The sequence below is a fragment of the Sturnira hondurensis genome, unplaced genomic scaffold (genome assembly GCF_014824575.4).
Source record: "Sturnira hondurensis isolate 20B ecotype Veracruz unplaced genomic scaffold, ASM1482457v3 Scaffold0002640, whole genome shotgun sequence".
NCBI lineage: Eukaryota > Metazoa > Chordata > Mammalia > Chiroptera > Phyllostomidae > Sturnira > Sturnira hondurensis.
The window spans coordinates 742,673-768,076 of NW_028075271.1; the positions used below are offsets into that span (position 1 = coordinate 742,673).

Below are 25,404 nucleotides of genomic sequence, written 5' to 3' on the forward strand. Positions count from 1 at the left end.
GCACAGGTCTCTCACAACTCTGTGAGCTTAAACGCACAACACTGCTTCCTAGACACCTCCCGTGGGTCATCACTGATGGACCTCGAGCTCAGCCACCTTAAATCTAAACTCCCGTCTTCCTCCTAATCACATCCTCTCCCCTTATCAACTGGTGGAACCAATTCATACCTTAGCCAGAATCCTGTAAGTCACTCCTGGCTCTCACCTGCCTTTAATTTTCCAGTTCCACTCAATCACTAAGCCCTGCTGACTTTACTTCCTTAATGCTTCTCCCATACATCCGTCTTCTCCACCTTTGCCACCGCTGCCTAGGTTACGAACTCTGTCGCCTTTTGGCTATTGGTCTCCAGCCCCACTGGTCCTCCTACCTACAGCCTGGTTTGCCCCCAGTCTGTCCATCCTGTGGCTACTCCCACAACCTCCCCGAAAACCCTGGTGGGCGGAGGTGGCTCGTCTCCAGTCTGGCCCTGGCCTACCCACTTGTCTCACTGTTTGTGGGTGGCAGGGAGAGGAATCAGCGTTCGTATCATTCTTAAAATATTTGGTTCATGATCTTCGATTCTGTTCCAAGGAGAATTTTCTGGACAAAACGTTTCTCTGTGCCACACGTCTTACCTCCGCCACCAAACTCTGTAATGCCCTCCTTCCGCTGAATTCGTACACACACCTCTTCACTAGCTTTTGCGCCTTTGCCCCTGACATGCTCTCGGCTGAGTGAGTCCCCTCCTACTGGTCCCACATTTCCCCGCTGACTCTGAGAAGCCTCTCCGCTCCTGGCCCCTGGGCAGGCCTTGTCCTCGGAGCGCCCCCAGTAGGCCACTACCAGGCACGGGCCTGCTTTCCTGGACTGTGACCACTTTGGGGGCAGGGAGTTTGTCTTCATATACCACGCACTTGGCAAATGCTCCTTAAATATGGATGAATGAGTAAATAAATGGTTACTCATCTTCTGGCTACTACAATTCTTACTTTTATTTTCCTACATTACGAGTAGAAGAAAGGAGGGGTAATGAAATTATAATTTAGCTATGTTGGAAGATTACATGGAGAAAGAGTATCAGATATATTGTGGGTTAAGATTACAGGCAAACCTCCGATAGTCTCTAACCCATTATGGTGCGCACTCACTCACACGCGCAGAAGGAGCAACCATATACTCATTAATCATAAACTTCCCTTAGCAGTGCGTATGGCTAGTTAGAAACAAACTACTATTTCGAGTAATTAGCTTACTGTCCTGCATGCTAAAACCATTACTTACTAAATAAAACATTTTTTTAAATTTAAGGCAACCATACACTCTTACATGCAGGTTACTTCTCCCCAGAACCCATTTTTAGATGAGCAAACTGCTTAACTTTTAAACGCTCAATTTTACTTGAACTTTAAAAATGTAATGTGAGCCCTGACCGGTGTAACTCCTTTAGCCGAGCATCACCCTGCAAAGCGAAAGGTCACCGGTCTGGCTCCTGGGCAGGCGCAGGCCTGGGTGGTGGGCCCAGCTCCTGGACGGGGACTGCACGAGAAGTAGCCAATGGATGCTTCTCTCCACCTCTTTCTCCCGCCCTCCCCCTCTCTCTAAATAAGTAAAAGTGAAAAGAAAAATAAGTTTTAATGTGAATGTAATTACTATTATGTAAATTTTGCCCTAAAGCCAACTTAGAGAAGTGATTTATGCTACTTTGTAAACACGACAAAAAGGATAATACCGGTCATTCCATTCGATGTGATCACTCGCAGCTTTAAGTACAGAACACTCAAGTACTTACTAAAGTAGAATAAGCTCTTTAATTATAAAGCACCAGTTAAGTTCTAGTTTGCTCTTAATTTACAAAAGGAAAACACTTCTGTGTCATTAAAGTGTGCATCTGAAGAAGTGTGTCTGATTTCACGCCCCAGCACCCAGTTAGCCCCCGGGGCAGTCCGATGTGTGCAACGGGCGACTTACCATCTAACACGATTCCAGCAACTTCTCTTCCAACAGGAAAGAATTCTTTCTCCATCTTCAGTTCTGCCAGGAGCTAAACCATGACAAAAGCTGTTTACTGTCAAAAATAAATCCTGGCTTCTCATAGAAGAAGCGAGAGAAAAAGTCAAACCACAAAAAAGCCAAATAGGATTCAGTTTTGGAATAAAGACAAAGCAAATAACCTCACAATGTAAGTTTCTCCATGGAGTAAGAGACCGAGAGCCTGTGAAGAACTAACGGACTCATGATCTGAGTGTGCGGATTGTTGTCCACATCACCACGGATACACTTTGTTCAGCATCTTTGCTCTGCCGAACATGAAGAAAAATTACAGCCCAAATTTGCCAGGCAACTCCTTTGGGTGGGGCGAGGGGGGTCTGGGGACCGCGTTGATGAGCAAGGGGCACTGGCTAATGAGAGCAGAAGGCTCTCGATTCTCACGCCCTTTAACGTCAGCTGAGTGTTCCTCACAAGTCTTGGTCAAGAAGCACAGGGGAAGAAGTGATGGATATACAGAGGAAAATTGCCATATAATTTCAAGTTCATGCTTTTATATCAATACTAGAGCCACGGAACATCTTTGTAGGTATCACAGTGTTTTAGGAACAGTAAGCGAAAAAAAACCGGAAATGATTCTCTTGTACATTCTTTTTTATCTTTCAGATGTGTACCCACTTGGCTGCCAGAAAAGTCTCTCTTGCCCCGTGGAGCGTGCGCTTTTGCTGGGCCTGCACCTGCACAGAAACACTGGGTGCCTCACCTTCCTTCCCCACGCTCGTGGGCAGGCCTCCCTCACTTCCCATGAGCATTTTCTCACGTCATCACAGTGTTCATGGCTGTCGTGTTCAACAGCTGTGCAGTATTTTGTTGAACTGACTTTACTCTACTATTTGTTTCTAATAGACATGAGATGATTTCCTACACTGGGACTGTTTTCTCTTTCTTTTCCACTTGCTGTATCTTTTATTCCTTTTTCTTGCTTTTTGTACCATCTAGGGCCTTCAGTATACCCAGCAATGCTAAGTAGAGGTTGTGATAGAAGCCTGTTTGTCTCTCTATTTTTTCCCAGGCCGGGATTTCAATGAATTTTTCATAGTTTTCAAAAGAACACGTTGGCAGAGCTGAGTCCAGAACCCTGGTGACAAGGACTGGGACTACTGTCCCTGGTGAAGGGCACCTCGCCGGCTCATTTCTCAAGGCCGCCCTACAGAGTTGCCCACGGAAGCCTAGAACTGTTCTAGAGTTCTCTAATGTGACTTCCTGGCGGAAATTTTTTATTTTGATTCCTAGAAATTATGGTTACATTATAATCCAAGGGCTTAAGTGTCCAATAAATCTATGCTATTATTGATTTTTACAAAACTAAGTACACGCGCCTGCTACGTTTATCACAGCGCATTCACCACTAGCTTATCATTGGAGAATGTTCCGTGTATTTCATGGTCAATGACGGAAGAGGCCTGGGGCAGTGTGAGGTTGTGGTGTGTGTGAGAGAGAGGCAGAGAGAACGGACAGGGAGAATACGAACTCTATCTAAACACGTTAACTAGGAATGTCTATGAAATACTTAATAAAGTCGTTGATTAGATTTTTATATTTTTACTCTATTTATAATAGTCTTTTCTTTCTTGAGTATACGCCTTAGTAATTATAAACCGTCAGCCTTTCACAATATAAAGGAGTTTGTAAGGTATTTTTATATAATAATATACAATTATAACTTCAATTAGAATAATAGTTTAACATCAAAATATACAAATTCACATTAATCTTTTTTCCAAGCTATTCTATTTTTCTAAGGATGATAATAAATATCTTGGCACTCAGAAGTTAGTTATCATTCTAATATACTTGTAAACTAAATATGCTATGAAACTCTCATCTGACTTTTGGCCAAAATAAAAACAGCAATACCTTCGTATTTATGTGGCTCAGAGCACAAGCTTTAACTTGGAGTTTCACATAGTTCTCCTCTGTAACAGGGAGATTTTCCTGGAAGCAAATGATAAAAAAATATTACACATTCTTTTGAGACCATGTCTTTGTGCTGTGAAAATTTTCATACATAATTAAACAAAATTAAATAGGCCCCAAATCTTAGAGCTAACTTTAGGGGTGAAAAGTAAGTACTGTTTGTATGTCACAGTTGTATATTTCCTAGTGCAGTAAGAATTCCTTATCCGTTCATAAATTGGATTATGAACACAATCCCGTTTTTCTGCTATCTTCCACTAAGTCCGAGATCGTTCAGGTGAGGAATCTAAATCTCAGACAGCGTGGCTCCCACCGCTGGAATGATTTTGGCCACAGACCTTTCAAACAACTACTGACACCATAAACATTCCACCATCTACACCTGAAATGGTAATGACCTAGAAACCACCCACAGCCCAGGGGTGAGGTGACCCCGCGAAGCTCAGAAAGCAGCGAGGGAACCTGTGCTTTCCCACTGCTCACTTCACAGCGTGAGAAGGCGTATCTTCTGGGACAGTGCAACAGTCTGGAAACTCACTGTATTGCGGTATTCTGAGTAAGTTCAGTTTGCAACGTATAAGAATATTAAGGTTGTTCTGTATTGCTGGTATTTTTTATGGCAACGTCCCAGAGAACTAAAAACTCCTTCGTTGCGACTCTTCTAAAAATGTAGCGGTGCTACAACAGGAGTCGCGCTGTCACATTAGCTCAAAGGAGAGGAATGTGCGGCGTTTCTCTGAAGTCCCACTAACAGACCCCGCAAACCTGGGTAAGTGCAGCTTTCTTGTTTTGTTTAGGGATTAAACAATTTTTCTTACCCTTTCCTGAAATACAAACGTTACTTCTTCATTTGGAGAATTCTGTTGAAAATACAAGCCTTTCATAGTCACCTAAAACAAAATAAAAAATACAGTAAATAAGCAAACCAACAAAACATCTTCCAGACCAAAAGAAAGCAGAAATTCAAAAATAGTGCTACAAGGGATAAAATGGCAACTCTAAGTGTAGTTTTCAAACAAATAAACGTAGATGATAGTTCTTGAAAGCAATCATGTAAGAGAGTGGGCCAGTCTCCGGTACACGTCTTAACAGCGCACAGGTCTACAGTTCAGCCTCTCACATAGAGGTGAGCACCTGCTTACTTACAGTTTGCTCTTCCACAAAAACCATTGGATGTATTTTGGGGGGAAATTAAGAAGGCCAGCGGGCTAAATGATAATTTCCAAAGGTGTCATTTGAAAGGTGTTCAAAATTGTGCCCTGACCGATGTGGCTCAGTGGGTTGGGCATCGTCCTGCAAAGCAAAGGTCGTCAGTTCCATTCCCGGTCGGGGCCCGAGCCTGGGGGTGTGCGAGAGGCAACCGATCAATGTTCCTCCCCCTCTCTTTCTCCCTCCCTTCCACTCTCTCTAAAAGTAAATAAATAAAATCTTTTAAAAACAGGCATTCAAAGTCTTAAAAAAGACCATTAAAAAGGAAAAAATGGACCATCAAGATATTTGTCACAAGCGTACCCCTAATTATTCTGTAACAGTTTCCGACCCTTAATTATTCTGTTTACAGTTTACTTCCATTTAATGGAAGTATTTAAACCTGTAGTCTGTCAAGGATTTTATACTTTTTCTAAAATTTTCATAGTAATTGTACGGCAAGACTATTTGTTTCATTATTTTTTAGACTGTTTTTTAAATCCTCACCCGAGGATATGTTTTTATTGATTTTAGAAAGAGAGGAAGGGAGAAAGAAAGAGAAACACTGACGGGTTGCCCCCCAGGTGTGCCCCAGCTGGGATGGAAACCACGACCTTTTGGGGTGTGGGATGACGCTGAGCCACCTGGCCAGGCTAGACGCTTTCTTAATATGAATTCTAGGGAAGATAACAGTACACACGGGCAAGCGCACAGATCCTGCACTGCGTAGCTTGCAGACATGATGGAGTAAATGTGGCCATCACATCAGGAGACCCAGCACGAGGACCCAGAAGCCCTTCTATCCCTGTTCTGGCCTCTGCCTCCCCCGCCTGAGAATGCTCAACACAGCTTCCATAGCACAGGGTCATCTCGCCCGTGTGACTTCATGCAAACGAAATGACATTCCTCCTGCGCCTGCTTGCTTTTCCTGTCTCATGTTTGTCTCAGCCATGTTGTTGCCCGCAGTCGTGGCTCATTCATCCTCACTGCCACACAGTACTCCCTGTAGACAGACATGTGCTTGTTTCCAGTTCGGGGCTTTCACAAACTATCCTGTCAAGAACGTTCTTGTACACATGTCTTGATGAAAGTACCATCATTGCATTTAGCTCATGAGTGAGGAGACTGAGTCTCACAGAGGTGAAGGCGCCTATTAGGGTCTCACAGCACCAGCTGGGCCAGGTGCCACCAACTCCAAAGTCACTTCTCTTAACCAGTATCATGGTTTTCTACTGAGCTGCTAACATTAGGTTTTCCCCTTCAAACGAGAAGTCTATGCCCTTTAGTTTAGGACTGAAGATGATTAAACCCTTGTTGGTAAAACTGGCTACATACTTTGCAGAGGCCAGTGCAAAATGAAAATGTGGGGGGCCTTGCCCCATAAATTACTAACATTTCAGGGTGGCGACAGTAGAGTATTAAACCAAGTGTGGGTTCCTTCTGAGCAGGAGGTCCAGGGCCACTACGAAGCCCCTGTGCCCATGAAACAGCCCGCGTGCTGAACCCTAGAGGATCTAATAGAGCCATATAAAGGGTTTTCACTGAATAGTCTGGCAATGATTACTGCTTTCCAGAATGTGACAACCAAATTCTAGAACTAAAAGAAATGAATAGACATTCAAGACATACATAATTCTGTATGCAGCATGTAACAGAGTCTACAAAAGCAGGATGAGCTAGGTCAGATGACGGAACGAATTCCAACCCTTTGGCCAAAGAAGGGCTCGTGTGTGTGCATGTCAGTGTGTCTGCTGGCGTCTGCAAGGGAGGAAGGGGGAACCCAGGCCCAGATGCAGCAACTGTGTATCCCTCTGACATTGAACCTATCCTCCTCCGCCTAGCTTTCAAGGCTGTCTAAATGCATCACCCACTGTCCCTAGTTCACCTTACTCCCCCATTTTTCCAGTGCATACCCTGTCTGATCTGGCCGTTATGACTTCATACCATATGGTCACTCTGGCTCAGGGCTTCCAGGCACTGCTTATTCTCTGAGACTGTACGCACTCTGCAGACTGTGGGAAGGAAATAGAGCTCAACCCGCTCCTCTGCGGAAATCTCCCCCAGTGACGCTCCACCGGCCCCATCTGTTCCAACTTCTAGATCCCATCACACAGGAACAAAACCCCAACGTGTCCACTTACTATGTGGGTTTTCCCCACTATTGCTTGGGAGAATCATATTCGTTATTACAAAATAATAAAATTTCTGCCCTATTCAGTCTGGAGCTCCTGGAGTTGCCTTTTTGAGAAATGGAACATTTACACAGCAATGCACTGATTTCAAAGCATCTCCTTTTATAATTCTAGAAGCCACTGACTTCTCTGCCCCCTGCGTCTTAAAACATGGGGTGTCTCCCCATCAACAGTCACATGCACCTCACACCATGGCTCCCCAAGTTCAAAGTCCTGGGAGGGCAACTGTATTAACACAATATACATAATGATGCCAATACTTTTGGTCAGATCATCCTAAATGGTTCCTCCAAATTTTAGGTTAAAATTGGCCTGGCTGGTAGAAAAAAAGAATTTTTAGTTGGGCCAATAAAGAACCACATGGGGACAGAAATATCCCCAAAATTGCAAAGGGAAGAAAGATAAGTGTTTTCACAAACGCAGCAAGAAAAAAGAGAAAATGTTGTTTTGCAAACCCAAAAAGAGAATACTGAGTCCTTGACACTAGGAAAGGGTAGAACGGATGGTATTGGAGGCCCACTCAGTCTCTCAGGCGTGGTCCAGGTTAAATGGGACACCTAGTCTGGGACTTAAGAGAATTTTTTTTTAAAGATTTTATTTATTTATTTATCTTTAGAGGGGAAGGAGAGAGGGAGAGAAACATCAATGTATGGTTGCCTTTTGTGGGTCCCCTGCTGGGAGTTGGCCTGCAGGGAACCCACCTGCAACCCAGGCATGTGCCCTGACTGGGAATTGAACCACAAGAGAATTTTTATTGAATGTAAAGATACTTGTACAGAGAAAATAATTGGCTGCCTTATAAAATAAAATTATGTTAAAATATATACTGTTTATCATGCCACTTTCAAGAATGAATGCTATGTAACTTCACAATTACACGTACCACTCTAAACTTTCCTTTATCAAAGAAGCAATATATAAAACTTTCAAGTAAAAATAAACCTGCTTAAAAAGGTAGGCTGATATGTCCTATAAAAAGTGTATCAGCTGATATTCTTTTTTTTTTAAGATTTTTTATTTATTTATCTTTAGAGGGGAAGGAGAGAGGAAGAGAAACATCAAATGTATGGTTGCCTTTCGTACATCCCCTGCTGGGAGTTGGCCTGCAGGGAACCAGCCTGCAACCCAGGCATGTGCCCTGACTGGAGCTGATATTCTTAAATAGGTTTGTTTCTCCATGTACATTAGGTTTTAAATATATTTGACATAAGTCCCCACATTGAGGATAATATTTGTAATATTTATATTTTTATAATGGTCCACATTAAATCTGTTAAAACACGTAGAAACAAAAATTAAGACACCTATTTTAAACAATTTTTGGTAAAAAGCAGAGGTCTTTGAATAAATTAAACATTTGCTATAAACAACACTTCAAGAAAGTAGTTAATAAAAGTTCCGTTCTTTTAAGGAATTCTAAAAAGAATCAATGAGAAGACATTTCCAATGGCTTCATTAGTTTCAACAGCAACAGCAACCCCTCCGCGCTTCCTGCTACATCTCCTCTCCCAAGGAGCTCAGCTATTAGTAATTACACACCAAATCTCTGCAGACCAACCTTTATCTGCACTTTCACACCAAAAGCACTCTGAGTGTCAGGTCAACCTCAAATTCAAGAGACATAAAACTGGACTCATCTTTCTTCAAAATAAGATTTTGCTGTACCAATTTTCTTTGGTCATGAAGGATATCTTAAGAGTCTATCACCACTTCGTCCTCTGTATTACAGTAAGTGACTGGCCTGAAGGCTTCCTTTTTCTCTGGCTGTCCTGGCTCACCTGGTCAGTTTTGGTTTTGATTGGGGGAACAAGTGAGGTGCTCCTGTTGTGGCTACTGGATGGCTTCATTCCCTTCTCTCACCCAATCCACCTGCTACTCTGTGGACAACTTAATTCCTGGAAGTCCAGACTCTTTACATACTCCAATTTCTATTATTCCCCAACATGAACTTTGTAATATTGTGGCCAATTCTCGTTCAGGATTCCGTTATAATATTCCTCACCCACTCTCCCTTTTGTTTTTTAAAGATTTTATCTATTTTTAGAGAGAGGAGAAGGGAGGGAGAAAGAGAGGGAGAGAAATATCAGTGTGTGGTTGCCCACGTGCCCCCAGCTGGGGGCCTGGACTGCAACCCAGGCATGTGCCCTGACTGGGAATCAAACTGGCGACCCTTTGGTTAGTTGGCTTGTGCTCAACCCACCGAGCCACATCAGCCAGGGCTCCCTTTTGTTTTTAGGGAAGCAGAGACACTGTCAGGAAGCTGGGCTACAGAAAAAACAGGTAGATCAATTCTCAAATGCACCCCACCTGCTCCCCGCTGTGCTAGGACAGGGGCACCGCAGCCAGACGCGAGCTGGACCATCAGGGGTAAAGTCTTCAGTTATACTCAAGGGGTGACTTCATACTATGTTTTAATAGTGTCGTTGCTGACCTGTGAGAATTTTCGTACATACCCATGCATCAGATAAAGAAGTATGTCAAACCATGTGCCCAAACATTTGGTGAAAAAATTTGGTCAGCAAATCACAGTAACTAGATGGAGGTTTTGGCTCATCATATTTTGCCATGTATAATGTGCATGTATTTGCCCAAATTTTTGAGGGGAAAATAAGGGTGTGCATTATACACAAGTATAATGACTACATACCATGGGCATGATAATCCTGCATATAACATGCACAAAACGTGGGTGCGCATTATACACGGCAAAACATGGGTCAGTGCTATACTCCGCAGGCTGTAACGCACAGTACTCCTACTTAGACAGGGCGGCTCTGCCCCTTCCAGGGGGGTGCTGGGTGCGTGACCTGAACAGCTGGAGGACATCTCTAGTTGCATAGGCAATAGTCTCTGGAAATCTGTACACTCTAAGGACACTTCCCATAAGCAATGAGCATGCAGGGGTTCGCAAGGTGGACACAGGAGAAAATGTGACAGTGGCTCACACCTAGACACTAGGAAGCATTTCTGGCTGATAACATGTTGTGAGAACCTTTAGTTTCCCACTTTAGGTACATAATTTATTTTATTTTATTTTTTAAGATTTTATTTATTTTTGGAAGAGGGGAAGGGAGGGAGAAAGAGGGGGGAGAGAAATATCAATGTGTCATTGTCTCTCACGTGGCCACCACCAGGGACCTGGCCCTGGCCCACAACCCAGGCACGTGCCCTGACTGGGAACGGGACCGGCAACCCTTTGGTTCACAGCCTGCACTCAAGCCACTGAGCTAAACCAGCCAGGGCTTAGGTACATAATTTAAACTTAGGGAAATGCACGAAATTGCACGGCCCCTATCACTGGATTTAGCCAGAGGCTGAATACACACTTCCTGTGGCATCGAAGGGGAATTCGGGCATCAGTTGGGGGAAAGGGAGCAGAGATGGCCGTGTTAATGCCTCTTCTAATTATGACCATCTCGATTTCTATGAGCATTATCAAGACACACTCAACTGAACTTATACATCTGAGGCATGATCTTTACTTCTCACACAACCTGAGATCTAAAGATAGGTGAAGAATTAGGAAAGGAAAAATGTTTCTTTTCGATATAGGCTTTAGGCAGAAGTGAAAAAAAAGCATTTGCTTGGAGATGTCAGATCACTGCCTATCTGTGCAAGCTGCCAACAGGTCTGTCTAGAACAATGGCCCCAGTGACAACCTCTCTTCAATCTCAGAAAGTTTTTTTGGTAACCCCCTGCCCCCAAGTGACGCTCACTTGGGTTACTTCCTGACTCACACTTCGGGTTCTTACTGGAGGCACTCCCCACCAGTCCCTCTAGCAGGTGAGCAGCGGGTAGGTTGGGGGATGGGATGGTCATTACTTGAAGGATGGTAAGTCTTTGGTCCAGTTACTATTCACTGTAGGGCCACTCGATATATTAAGATTGAGAATAATAGAAATGTAACTTTCATTTATATTTTTAATTAGCACCATAATTTCCCCTAGTGACTATGGGAACAATGAAGCCAACGGTGTGGTGAGTGAGTCTTCTCTTTCTGCTGTCTTAATCACGTGACTCTGGGACCGCGCAGGTGGTGAGGAGAGACATCTGCAACTGAGGCATCTGCAAATCACCACTATACTTTCTTCTTCTCCTACGGACTTAACCAGTCTTTTCTCCACTCACTACCGTTACTGCAGTCTGTAAACGCCTTTTTAATTTCCCAACTTTCTGAGTCACTACAGCATAGCTTTTTTTAAAAAGATTTTATTCATTTCTAGAGAGAGGGAAGGAGAAAGAGAGGGACAGACACATCAATGTGTGGTTGCCTCTCACGTGGCCCCCTACTAGGGACCTGGCCTGCAACCCAGGCATGTGCCCTGATTGAGTGTGACCCTTTGGTTCACAGGGCAGCACTCAATTCACTGAGCTACACCAGCCAGGTCACACTACTGCATCTTAAAGAAACAATTTCTTGCTTTAGATGCAAGACAGAAATTATAATTTGAGCTATTTACTGATAAAATCACAAGTGAGAGAAAATAATTTATAAAGTCACATTTATTATAATGCATAAAATTAGAAGAAAATTACTTTTGCAAAATAGCATATTTTAGCTCGTGTGGGTATATGTAGTTTTTCAGTCTTCTGCTCATAAAACCTCTCCTTAGTTCCATGTATTACTTACTGTTCACTGGGTCTAGAAAAATCACAAAGTTGTCTTTGAAATATTCTATGTGAAATTCACAAAAGAAAACACTTTTATCAATTAAAAACACGATTTCACTAAAAACAAAAGCAAAACACACCGTGATTTCATAATGAAACAATTTAAGAAGTCCCAACTTTTTCCATCTCTAGGGAGGTACGCAAATGAATCAAGACACAATAATGCCCAAGGTACTTGTCCAGAGGCCTAAAAATCAATGTTCTGAACACTCATCTTCAATTCAGAACTTTTTGAATGCACAGCACCGACAGATTTAAAACTACCAAAATATTTCACTGCAACTGACAAACTTGATTTTGTAAGGGAAACCCTCTCTGTTTCAAATCTCAACACCTCATCCCCGCCATAAACTAGAGCAGAGGCATCAAGGAAGTGAAATTAGTCATAAAAGGCAGTAATTACACACTGCGGTGGTTGACAAATAGGATTTAGAAATCATAATTGATGGGAGTTTGAATCCTAGTTCTCCTACTTGCAAGCTAAATGATTTTGGGCTATTTAATTGCAACCTTCTGGGCCTTAGATTTCATTCCTATAAAACAGAGGTAATAGTAGTCAGAACAAACGTTGTTTTAAGGATTAAATGACACACACAAAGCACTCTACAAAAATGGCGTTTGTAAGTGTTGGCTATTTTTACTATTATTTCTGCAAATTGGGCAGAGAACCTCTGAAGTATTACAGTTCCGAAGCCTACCTCAAAGGGTTTGGTCATACACAACCTGAGATTCAACACCTTTCAGTTCCTGCGTGGGAAACTGTCATCTGGATCTGCGCTGTCCAGTAAGGGTGGCCGCCAGCTACAGGTGGCTAAGTAGCACTTGAACTGTCTGGTCGGAATTATGATGTGCTGTAAATGTAAAATATACATCGGGTTTCAAAGACAATAAGAAAAAGAATGTATGATATCTCAATTTAAAAATATTTGTGTTGAAATTGTATTTTGAACACATTGAATAAAATGAAACATTATTAAAATTAATCTCACGTGTTTCTTTTCATATTTTGGCTATGACTACCACCAAATTTAAAATTACGTTAAGCGGCTTGCATTACTTTTGCACAGAGCTGATGTAGAATCTCTCAGCACCTGGGAGCTCCGCGGAAACGCAAATTCTCTGGCCCCGCCCCACCTACGGAACCGTACTCCGCAGGTCAGTGTGTTCCGAGGTGGTTCTTAGGCTCGCTGCAGAGTATCGGTTTTTAGCTGAAGAGGGCATATCTGCCTTAAAGTCACATAAATGAGAATGCTCTTGCTTTATTTAGGTAATTGCTCCAAAACAGTAAATTGTGAAAGAGTAGAAAGCAGTGGCAGAGAAGGGGTAAGGGAGGAAGAAAAAGAAACTCAAATTATAGGAACAAAACACCAACCCGGGAGATTCAGTGAACGGGAACTGCCAGACTTTTACCTTAAACGTGGAGGGATAGGCAAACCGAGACGAAACCCGTAAGGACAAGGAAATCGCCAGGCTAATCAAGTCTTCCCCGCCCCTCGGTGGACTCAGCTCAAGTAGGCCTGGGCCCGAGGGGATCTGGGTTGAGGTGCGGCGCGAACCACCATCCGCCCTAGGGCTGGATGGTTGCGCGGGTCGTCTCTTGATCTTTGGTCCAAAGTCCAGTTTTCCAAGACACACGACGCACTAAGCGGGACTCACCTGCCTTCGAGAAGCCTCTAACGGCCTAACCCTCCGCCACTGCCACCTTCGAGTCCTTACGCAGCGAGCCCACCCTCTTTGGCCCAGGCGCTACTTCCATTGGTCAGACCGCTCGTCACTCTGAGACTCCGGGAGGCCGGAGAGAACGCCATAGCAACTGAACTCTGAGAACTACAACTCCCGGCATGCTCTGCTAGGAGAAGCTAGGCATTGCACAGGGGTTACCAATAAACGGGTGAAGTTGTAGTCACCGGGATGGGCTCCGTGGCTCGGTTTTATGCAAATTTCAGTTCCAGACCACACCCTTCCTCGTTCCAACCGTTTGCCCTACCACCTTCCTTGGATTGTGCCCGCCTTCCCTTTCGCCTCTTCCCTTCTCTTTTAAACCTTCCTTAGCTAGTTGAGTTGAGTGTATTCTAACTAGTGTCTCGCATGACAACGGAGCAAAATTTCCCCAAGCCCTGTCAGGAAAATCCCAGATCAGAACCCTCTGGTTACGCCTTCTGGATTCTCCTACCCCGCCACCCCTTTGAGCTGCTATTTTTTATTGGTTCCCCCTCCATTGGTTCCCGGGGTGGGCGGTGCTAGGGGCGGGGCGATGAGGAGGTGCGAGCCCCTTTTCCCGATTGGCAGGCTGTGTGCCACCACCCATCTGTGGGAGGAGACATCGGGGCTAGGGGCGGGGCAGGCCGCGGAGAGCGGTGAGGAGATAGGCGGGAGCGAGGGAGCGAGGGAGCGAGGGAGGGAGCGAAGGAGGTAGAGGGGAAAGGAGGAGTTGGGTGGGTGGGAGCGCAGCTTGGTTGCTCCGTAGTACGGCGGCTCGTGAGGTGGAGTCCGGTGCGGACTCCGGGACGCGCGGAGAGGCAGGCGAGCGGGCGGGGATGGTGTGCGGGGCTGCGGCTCCTGCGTCCCTCCCCGCGGCGAGAGAGAGGCACTGATTTGTCCCTGGGGCGGCAGCGCGGACCCGCCTGGAGATGAGGTGAGGAGCGGGCTGCTCCGCGGCGGCCTGGACTAGGGAGGCGGCGGGCGGGGGTCCTCGCGGGGGTCGGCGCGATGGCGCCAGGGCTCCCGTCCCGAGGCCGCCCTTCAGCCTCTGCCGCGCGCCCAGGAGGCGCGGCCACGGCGGCCCTTCGCGTCGTCCTTCCCTATCCTCTCGGGGGCGGCGGCGGCGCGGCCGGCCGGCGGGCACCGGGAGGCCGGGAGGCCGCGGTGGGCGAGCGGCTGACGGCCGCAGGACGGGCTTCGGGTTGAATGGGAGTCCGCAGCCTCGGCCGGCGGAGCAGGGTCCCACCCTCCCCAAGGGGCTGCGGGGGCGCTCGGGCCTCCAGGGCTGACCTCGCTGCCCTCGGCCGCCGGAGCGCGGCGCGCCGGCCAAGCCTCGCCTCCCCGCCCGCCTCCGGGGATCCGGAGGTTGCGGGCAGCGGCGTCGCGCCGCCCGCCTCTCCCGGGCCTCGAGTCCCGGCTCCTCCGTCTGCACCTCGTGTGCCTGCTCGGCCCGCTCAGGGGAGGGCCGTCAGCTCCGGGCTGAGTCCGGCCGCGGCCGCGTTCGCCGGGAGCGCGTCCAGCGCGGCGCACTGGCCCGCGCGGTGCAATCTCTCTCTCTGGCCCGGGCAACCGTGACCCGCACACCCACGGGAACTGGAAGCCGCCGAGGGAAGGTTGCACTCGCCTGTCCTGCTCGCCCGCGGATTCTCAGACAACTTCGTAGATGACGCGTCCTAGGGGCACCTTTTGTTGTGGTTTAGGCTGAGGAAGGCGTTGCTCTTGGAGAAACGGACGAGCGGCTTCTCCGTCGGGTTGAGGCTGGGGGGTTTCTGGCCGCCTCCCGACGGGGAGGTTTCCTTCCGAGCCCGGCGGCCCTCTCCGGGGCTGCGTGGAGGCGGCAGCGGGCTGGGCGCCCGAGATGCCCGCTCCGGCCGGAGGCGCTTCTTTGTGCTTCTCTGCCGGCACCCTGCGCTTGCTGTTTGCGGGGGCCAGGGGCCCAACTCGGAAAACAAGCGCAGAGAGAGTGCGGGTGATGAACGCAAGGGCCACCCGGTGCACGCAGCTGGGGAATCTCAGCTCTGTCGGCGGGAGGCGGTTTCCCTAATCCCTTTGACCAGATGCGGGGCGGGCTCAGAGCGCCCCTGGGTTAGGTGGGTGTCGGGCAGGAACAGGCCGGAGGCAGCGGCCAGGTGGGTGCATGGTGCCGCTCCTCGCCTCTGAAATGGGGTGTTATTAGATGACTTAAGGTGCAGAAGCTTAAACACCCCTCACGCCTTATGATTTCTGCCTATCTCTGAGAACTATGTTTTTCTTTTAATTACTTTTAATAGTTTACTTGAAACATTCACATCGTTTTGATGTAAGTTTCCTTAACACATAAATATATATATTTTAAAAACTGAATTTTTTCTGCAGGTTTGGAAGGAACCCAGGAACTTTAGTCTAAATGGAGGAATGAGGGACCTGAGCGATGGCATTAAAACTATCTCAAAACTCCTTTAAGTAGCTCCGGTGAGGAGTTTCTGATTGAGTCTTTTGAAAAGGTATTTTTTAATCTACAAATATACTTACTGAAATGGCTGTGGCACATGGTACCTTCACAAAACTCTATTGCTAGTCTGCCCGAGGAGGAGAGGAAATGAACAGGTTTCTGATGTACTTTGGAACCCTGGGGATTGTTCAGATACTAAGCATTGTGAAATAGGGCATAAAGTGAGTGGCAGCAAGTTAATTCCATGAAATGTTTGTCCCTCAGCATTTTTTTTTTGCAGTTGACTAGCAGTTTCCTTTTTCTTGATGCTTATGTTTAATATTGGTAGTAGAACTCTAAGTTCGTCTTTTCCCCAAATGCCTTGATTGAGGCAAATTTCAGTCTCCTGTAGAGGTTAAGGAGGAAGTGCTGGTAAATTCCAGGGCTCTAACTCATCTTTGTAATTTGCTAGATTTGTGAATGACAGAGAATTAATTACTTGAAGGTTGGGTTTATTACTCAGTGCCAGTTACACTGCTTGTAGGGCTTTTCTCTTCTGAATGGTTTTTCCCTTCTGAATGGCTCTAGTTACTGGTGGGCTTCTCAAAGTCCGGACTGCAGATCACTTATAGAAGCGTTAACTGAGGTTCTTGTTAAAAATACAGGTTTTTGTCATCCCCCCCCTCAGAATCAGACTCCTAGAGGTGGGACCCTAGATTCTGTATTTTCAGAGAGTCCTGCAGGAATTTCTCCTGTGTGGCAGAGTTGGAGAACCAACCACTGGTGTGAATCTCTTGAAGTGAATTTTTTGAAATTCACTTTGCTTCTCTTTGAAAAAAACCTTTTTTTTTAAAGAGAAGCAAAGAGAAGCAAAAGAGAAGCAAAAAAGAGAAGCAAAGAGAAGCAAAAAACTTTGCTTCTCTTGAAGCAAGTTTTTCAAGTACCAATATTTTATACCTGCCAATAAAAACTGCCTGTGGCCCTCAAATGTGTATCGTACCTGTGACAAACCTTTCAGTGGGGCGGAGACCTGAGTTTATCCCTGTGCCCTGAGTGCCTAGAGTAGTGCCTGGACGAACTCAGTTAAATGTTTGTGAGTGGACTGCATCGCAGCAAGACCACATTTTAAAACTTCTACTTGTAAAGTCGTTTTTATCACTTCATAGTCACTGATTTGTGGAAACAGGAGCCACAAGTACTCTGCCCCAGTCATCTCCATGAACGTGGTTGGCTCTGAAAGGAGAGAGCCTCCCCCAGGCACCAAATGCCCAAGGTGGTGAGCTGGAAAGAAGGCTGCTATTCTTGCTGAGAGACTCAAAAATGTAATCTTAAGTCACAGTGTAGTGGTAAATTACTACGTTATCATTATATCAAAATACCATTTTACAAGCTATGATAATTTCAACTCAATGCTATAAAAATTGATTTTCAAAAACTGTAAGAAATTGGAGTGTTTTCTGTCACGGCTGGGTAGCTCAGTGCTTCAGTTGATTGAAGCGTCCCGACCCCCCATATGCGAAGGTTACAGGTTCGGTCCCTAGCCAGGGCACATACAGGAATCAGTCTGCATAAGCAAACCATAAATCTCTCTCCTCCTTTCTCCTCTTTCTCTAAAACTAATAAAGAAAAAAAGAAAATTGGTGTAACTTCCAGTCTTGTTTTTTATACTAATAAAATATGACCTTTACTCTCTTCTTTTAGAACCGGGGCATCCAACCTTTTGGTGTCTCTGGGCCACACTGGAAGAAAGGTTGTCTTGGGCCGCACATTAAATATACACACACTAACAAAAACAAAAACATCTCACGTTTTAAATAAATTTACAATGTCATATTGGGCCTCATTCACAGCCATCCTGGACCACACGTGGCCCACGTTGGACACCCTGTTTTTGATATTGCATGGGCCCTGTAAATAACAGCTTCTATGATGTAATTGAGGGTTACTGGATAGTCAAGAGGAGAGTAAGGAGTGCTGTCTCTAAAGAATGGGTTTGACCACGTGTGGTCTGTGACTTTGATTTAGTCCTCTAACTCCTCAGTGCCTCAGCTATCTCAGACTAAGATGGGAATAATAATAGCAAAGTTGATATACTTCTAAGTACTTTAGACAGTAAATCACTGTCTTGTGATCACTCTCCGGGTACTTGTACATTTCAGAACCAAACTGATAATCAGCTTATAATGATTAGCTAATATCCCTTGTATTTTAAAGAACTGCACGTGTATGGTAGAAAAATTGAGATACAGAAAAGTAAAAAGTAGAAAACTCTAAAAATTCCTAAGTCCACTACCAGAGTACATATCCCTTCAAAACCTTTTGTGTGTGTGTGCATGTGGCTATTCATGTATAAGTATAATGTTTGGTAACAAGTACACGCTCCTGCTGTATACATGTAGAATTGTTTCGTAACCTGGTTTCTTTTTTGGCTTAACATTTTCTCAGTCTTTCCGTATCTGTTTTATCAGTTATAATGGTTCAGTAACTGAGTATTTCATTTTATGGATCTAGACAGTTTGACCAATTTGTTTTTTTTTTTAAATTTCATTTATTTATTTATCTTTTTTAGAGGGGAAGGAGAGGGAGAGAAACATCAATGTATGGTTGCCTTTCGTGCATCCCCTGCTGGGAGTTGGCCTGCAGGGAACCAGCCTGCAACCCAGGCATGTGCCCTGACTGGGAATCGAACCGCGATCCTCTGGTTCGCAGGCCCTCGCTCAATCCACTGAGCTACACCAGCCAGGGCCCTTGACCAATTTGTTTTTATTAGACATTAGTTCCCCCCCTCATTAGTGTCAGTGACTCTGCAGTGACTGTTCACGTACACACATCTCTGCTCTGTATATACTGGCGAGATTTTTTTCTCCTTAGAAGTTTCTAAAGTGAATTTGCAGGATCAGTGCACACTAAGTTTAACCCTGGGGAGGTTGTGGCTAATCTGAGAGGTACAAACAAACTCTTTTCTTAAATATCATTATATATACTGGGTGGGTAGATTTCAGGGTCATGCCTAGCTGCATGTTTGCATTTGTGTGTGACTAATGGTAAGTCATAATGTATGTGCCTCTCTCAGATGTGTGGGCCCTCCGCTGTAAAGTTTTTGACTGAAACCTCCCAGGGGTTTTGATGTGTATTTCCAATTTGCCATTTAGAAAGGTTGTGGCAATTTTTTACTCTTACAGTGATGTGTGAGAATTTGGTTTCTCTCCACCCTTGTTTTTTGGAATGATTTTTAACTAGTGACAAACCTAGCGAATCATTTTTAGGCAGAAGAATGTTTTTTTTTAGATTTTATTTATCTTTAGAGAGAGCAGGAGTGAAGAAGAAAGGGAGAAAGAGAGAGAGGTAGAGAGACATCAGTGTGTGACTGCCTCCCGCATGTCCCTTACGTGGGATGTGGCCCATGACCCAGGCATGTGCCCAGAGTGGGAATTGAATTGGCAACCCTTTGGTTCACAGGCTGGCACTCATTCCATTGAGCCACACCAACCAGGATGGAAGAATGGGTATTAATGGAACTTGTTTAGTAGTGTGATGTGGAAAGTCAGAAAAGTCATACATCTGTAATAGTGATAGCTAACATTTATCAAATCTTTTTACAGTTAACTCAGTCTTCATAAAACTCTCATACTTTAGATGAACGTACCTTGGAAACTGAAGTACCAGCAGTGAAGTCACTTGGGGAGCCAGCAAGGAGCCTCACAGATTTGAACTCTAGGGCCCCAAACTCTTGGTCACGGTGCTGGACTGCCTGTTACCTAAGCATGCTTTGTAGGGATTGGGGTACTTTTTACATTCCTGATAGCTGTTTTGGAACAACCTAGAGGTTCCCTGATAAGTATTATTTTATAAATTAGGTTGTACCCAAATTTGTATCCCTGTTACTTGAGGAGTTGGTCACGTAAGTTAGCTCAAACATAAGCCTCTTCTAATGTTCAGTATTCATCTCTCAAAGCACTGATTATCCGTCCCCCTGTCCTGGGGGTGCGGATGAAGTGCTGGGTGTGGATAGCAGGATTAGAGTCGTAGAGGAGACCAGTGGAATTGGGAGGCAGCCCACCGGTCCGGTAGCCTTGCCTTGTGGACGGAAGACCCCATGCAGAAGTGTGACTAGGGAGATGGGGCGGGGGGTGGGGGTGCGTGGCAGCATCTCTGCCTTGGCCAGTTTGGAGATTTAAATGTCTGGAAGTGCACTCAGGGATGTAGAGGCCTCACTGCAGAGCGATGTCACGGGTCCATTGGGAGGTCATCACGAAAAGACTTGTCAATAAATAGTTGTCTGTTAATAATCGATCTTTAAAAAACTTCTATTAATAAATGATGCTTGACTATCATTAACGTTTTGTTACTGATATTTATAGTCCTCTAACTACAAGCAAGGTGACTTTTAAGCAGTTCATCTGTGTGATTCACCATTGCTTTCCTGATCTTTTTCTGGTAGAATTAGTGACTGGCAGTGAGGTAACAGTACGACTCATTGGTGAGATGCGTTGGTGAAATTGTTTTGGCTTCAGCTCCCTGGCCTGAGTTTGTGCTGCCTCGTGAGGTAGGACCGCTGGCTCCGTTCAGCTTGTCACCAAAACCCGTGCTTACGATTGTGCAGCACAGGGCTTCCCCCCGCCAGTGCCAACAGGTACTGAGTACATTTCACGCCCACTGGAGTGGGAGAGCCAGAGTGGAACTGAGAGCTGAGACCGAGCTTTGGATTCAGCTGAATTTGAATGACAACAACGAGGTGATAGTAGTTGGTCAAAGATTTCTTTTTAATCCTTAGTGGTTGATATGAAACATCCTCTCCTTAGCACAGGAGGGCAGCGCTTTGGATCCCCTGCTGCTGTCAGTGGTGGTTTTGTTTACCTTCCCATTTTGTCTGCAAGGCCCTCTGGTGTCTAGTGGCGAGCGTGCAAGACAGGTGGGTACAGCGCGTAGAAATGAAGGAAGTCATCTGGCTGTTAGTGCCGTGCTTTACCCAGCCTGGTTAGGGTGACACTGGTTCCTGTGCGTGTGCATGTGTATGTGTCGGGCCAGTTCCCCCGAGCAGTCTCATTGTTCTAGCAAGAGCAGTGGGGTGTGCTAGGGGCCGCTGTATAAGCACACGCACCCCACACCTGTGCATTTTCTGTAAATCTGTTCACTGTGGATCCATTGATTTATGAAAATCAACTCATTTCTGCTATGAACTTGAAATAATAGATTTTAGAAGAAAGTAACCTTCAGTTTTTGGAATGATTGGAAACTCATCTGCTCCATTCTTGCAGAACTGGGGTGTAACGTTTTGGTCATTGACATATAACAGCTGTGTAGCCGGTGGAGGGATTGCGCAGAAAGGAAAAAGGACTCATGGACATGGACAACGTTGTAGCAACTCTGGGGGGGGAGGGAGATATAAGAGGAATAAGTAGTAATGGAAAAAATACAGTAATTTTTTTTAAAAAAACTTGTATCATTAGCAATGAGAGAAACCTTGAAAAATTGACCCCAAACACCCCGTACCATTGCTGATACAGAGTAAGTTTCAATGAGTAAAAGACCTCTTCCTTTATTTCCCTTCTCTCATGTATAAATAACAATTACAAATATTAATTCATATGAATTACCAGTAATTAATATTACATAAAATCAGTAAATGATAATACATTTTCTTAGGTAGTCCCTGCTATTTCAGATGCTCAGATCCAGCCATCACAGTGGTTGCTGTCATGTTCTTCAGGCAGTGAGGGAAACTGAGGAGGAAGAGAACTCTGCAGAGGGGTAACTGGGACATTAGTTCCATGGGGGCAGGGAGTTTCGTCCCTGCTGCTTCCTGCCTTTCCCCGGACCTAGGACTGTGCCTGTGCATAGTGGGCACTTGCTGATATTTGTCAGTGTGTCAAATAGATCAGTATTTGAGGAACCTGAAGGTCGGGAGGCCAGTCACCCAAGCGCTGAGCACAGGAAGGAAACGGTGGGGAATAGAGGAGAAAAGCCCTGGGGGATTGTACTGAGAGTCAGTGGAGTGGGTCGCTAATGGGAGTTTTCAGCAGATTTACTTTTGTTTCCAAAGAGCACTCTGGACTTCAGGTGGGAGTGGGTCACGTGGGAGTGGGTCGGAGGAGGGCAGGAGAGGAACCTTTGCCTGCCTGCACTCAGTCATCTGCGGGCGCCGCCGTTCTCCCAGCAGCGGTCGTGCAGCTCTCTCTTCCAAGGTCTCAGGGATGGGATGAGATGAATGGTGATTCATGTAGACTTTTTGAGTTTCTGGGGCAAAGAGAACTTCATGAGATACTATTATTATATATCAAATAAATAAAATAAAGATAAGGAATTATTTAACTTTTTAAACATTAAGTTAGGTGACGTTATGAATAGGGAAGCTCTTCTGTTTACATTTCTCGGTGAACAAAACATTAAATATATGGAATGCATTTTTAAAATAGCTGCTTTATGAATTGAGTGCCTATAAAAGCTATTCAGAGCCCTGACCAGTGTGGTTCAGGTGGTTGGGTGTGTCCTTTGAAAGTAAAGGTCACTGGTTCGATTCCCAGTTGGGGCATGGTTGCCTCAACCAATCGATGTTTCTCTCTCACATTGATGTTCCTCTGTTTCTCTCTTTCCCATCCCCTCTCTATAAAAATAAATGTTTTTTAAAAAAGCTATTCAGTTTGAGAAAGATCGGACTTGTCAAATGTTGCCATTGTCTGTTCAGTCTGGCGTGTCAGTGTCAAGGGGCAGGAGACCCTGCAGTAATTGTCACCTCACATTGTCCCTTAGTTCCGTTAGTTTTAAACCACAGTCATCATCAGTTATCATTGCTTGTTTTGATCTCATTAGATGGAGCGATATTGCAGTTGTGATTTGCTAATTTAAAAATTTCTTATAACAAGGCCATACACATTTATTGAAGAAAACGTTTGAAAATAGATAAGGAAAGGAAGACAGCATACCCTGAATCTCACTACCTAGCGATAATGACTGTTCATACCCAATGAAGGGTCAGCCAGCAAAAATTACCCAGTAGGTTAGGTGTGCGGAGGCACTTAGTGTGGGAGACGTGGAGGCAAGTTAGGGACTCCGGGTGCTGAAGAAGTCCCCACGGGTGGGCCAGGCCGGGCCAATTGGCTCAGACATCTGTGGCAGTGGGAAGACCCATCCTGGTGTTACTGCACTTTCTTTTCTTGAAAACTTTGTTTTATTTTACTTATTTCTAGAGAGGGGAGGGGGGGAGAAAGAAGGGGAGAGAAGCATCAGTGTGTAGCTGCCTTTCACAGGTACCCCCCACTGGGGACCTCACCCACAACCCAGGCATGTGCCCCCGACTGGGAATCAAACCCGTGACCTCCTGCTCTGCCCTCTGGCAGCCAATTCACTGAGCCATGCCAGCCAAGGCTCTTCACCCCTCCCCTAAAGATTTTATTTATTTCTTTTTAGTCAGCAGGGAAGGGTGGGAGAAGAGAGGGAGAGAAACATCAGTGTGTGGTTGCCTCTCGCATGCCCCCTTCTGGGAACGTGGTCCAGAACCCTAGCATGTGCCCAGACTGGGGATCTAACCAGCGACCCTTTGGTTCGCAAGCTGGTGCTCAGTACACTGAGCCACACCAGCAGGCCTGGTGTCACTACACTTTCTAGTTCTAAGAAACTGGGAATCTAGAAATACGGATTTAATAGCAAATCTCCTGATTTTTATGTGGGTCACAATTTTTATAAGCGTGCTGTGAGTCAAACAAAGCATATCTGAGGGGTGAATTCAGTCTTTGTTTTCTTGCCAGTTTATAACCACAGGTGCACACCGTTTTGTAGCCTTTTTCACGTAGTGTATTGCAGTATATTTGCAGGTACTCATAATGCATTGCTCTACCATGTGTTCCTCTAGCCACATGTACCTATTTCCTGTTCCCTTAGCAGCATTGGGTAAAACCATCTGAAAAGAAGTCCTAGCCAGACCTGGCTAGGTGGCTTAGTTGGTTGGAGCACTGTCCGTTACACCAAAAGGTTGCGGGTTCGATTCCCAGTCAGGACACATACCTCGGCGTTGCAGGTTCTGTCTCAGGTCTAGGTGCGTATGGAAGGCAACTAATTGATGTTTCTGTCTTAAATTGATATTTGTCTCTCTCTCTCTCTTCCTCTCTCTCCAAAATCAACAGACATATCCTCAGGCGAGGATTAAAAAACAAAACACATCTTTTTTAAAAAAAGTCTCAGCCAGTTTTGTTTTAACTTGGATTTTTTGTTACTACCAATGACTTTGAACATTTATTAAGTGGCTATTGGCCTTATACAGATTTACCTGGTACCCAGCCAACTTGCTAGAACTCTTCGTTCTAGTAGAGTTTTGGTCATTTATTCAATGCTTCTCAGCGTTTTTAATATCCTATAATGATAATGCTGCATAATGATAATGATAACATCGCATTAGTACCTTGTAATTAGCACTAATGGCAGGCAGCATCCCCCAAGGCTGAGGCCAAGCAGTACCTTGAACATACCTGTAGCCCATTTAAGGTTCTGTGTGTGGGAAGTTCTGAGCTGCCCAGTGGTTCAGTGAATGTTTGAGCGCGTGCTTTGGCCTGACATAGCTTTAGTGTCAGCCTTGAACCAGGGCAGAGTATCAGCCCCGTGAGACCTTTATGGTTTGTTCATTTCCCTCGGGTTTTTCATGTAGACAACTATCGCATTTGTAGGAGATAATTTTTATTTCTAGAGTTTATCATTTATTTTTAGCTTGTGTATCTTCAGTGACATGAATCCCCAAAACAGTGGTAAATGCCCGTTATCCTCTCATCTCTTAAATTCGGTTTAATTCTCCTAAATTCTGTTAAGCTCTAGACCCTTAGCAAAAGTCTGAAATGGGTTTGGCGATCAGTTCCTTATTGTGTGGCTGATGCGAAAGCCAAGGTGCAAAGCTGGTGTTGTGCCTTGGGGACTTGGGGGGTCACTCTCTGACGCAGCATGAGGCCCTGAACTGTCCTTGACCCGCACACTCACTTCCCTCTAGTACTCTTCCTGCCTGCAGAAGACACTAAGGATTGAACCAGGTTTGAGGACTTGACCTGACCTAGTCCAATCATTGTCCCTTTCCTGGGAATTTGAAATGGGCCCGAGAGACGGGGATTTGACCTTGACATGTGCAGAAGCTGTAAGGTAACAACGGGGCAGTTAGAGGCACTTCTGTTCTGCTGTTGTGTCAGGGGGTGAGAAGGGTCATTTGTAGACGTGTAGAATAAAGCTGGTGTCTGGAAAGGAGCAGAGAGGACGTTGCCCGAGTGTCTGATGGCTTTGACCCTTCTCTTCCAGTCCTTTCTTGGGCTGCGTTCTTGTTCCTG

General features: G+C 45.4%; 2 protein-coding genes across 11 annotated transcripts in view; one reads left to right on the plus strand and one right to left on the minus strand.

The window, feature by feature from the left end:
- The window catches only part of CRYZL1 (crystallin zeta like 1), a 32,510-nt gene extending 18,474 nt beyond the window's left edge, over nt 1-14,036 (minus strand). For 2 of the 4 annotated variants that reach the window (XM_037040579.1, XM_037040580.1), the window contains exons 1-5: nt 13,651-14,034; nt 12,693-12,845; nt 4,762-4,833; nt 3,884-3,961; nt 1,949-2,021 (exon numbers count right to left, since the gene is read on the minus strand). In XM_037040579.1, the coding sequence (XP_036896474.1) occupies nt 1,949-2,021; nt 3,884-3,961; nt 4,762-4,833; nt 12,693-12,710 (241 nt within the window). In that variant the 5' untranslated portion in view covers nt 12,711-12,845; nt 13,651-14,034. Of the gene's footprint in view, nt 1-1,948; nt 2,022-3,883; nt 3,962-4,761; nt 4,834-12,692; nt 12,846-13,650 lie in introns of all 4 variants that reach the window. The other 2 variants (XM_037040577.1, XM_037040578.1) reach the window with 2 other exon arrangements.
- A 342-nt stretch (nt 14,037-14,378) lies between these two features.
- ITSN1 (intersectin 1) overlaps nt 14,379-25,404 on the plus strand; it is a 182,514-nt gene continuing 171,488 nt past the window's right edge. For 3 of the 7 annotated variants that reach the window (XM_037040581.1, XM_037040583.1, XM_037040585.1), the window contains exon 1: nt 14,380-14,629. The gene's annotated coding sequence lies outside the window, so the exon portion shown is untranslated. Of the gene's footprint in view, nt 14,630-16,050; nt 16,179-25,404 lie in introns of all 7 variants that reach the window. The other 4 variants (XM_037040582.1, XM_037040584.1, XR_005065676.1 and 1 more) reach the window with 4 other exon arrangements.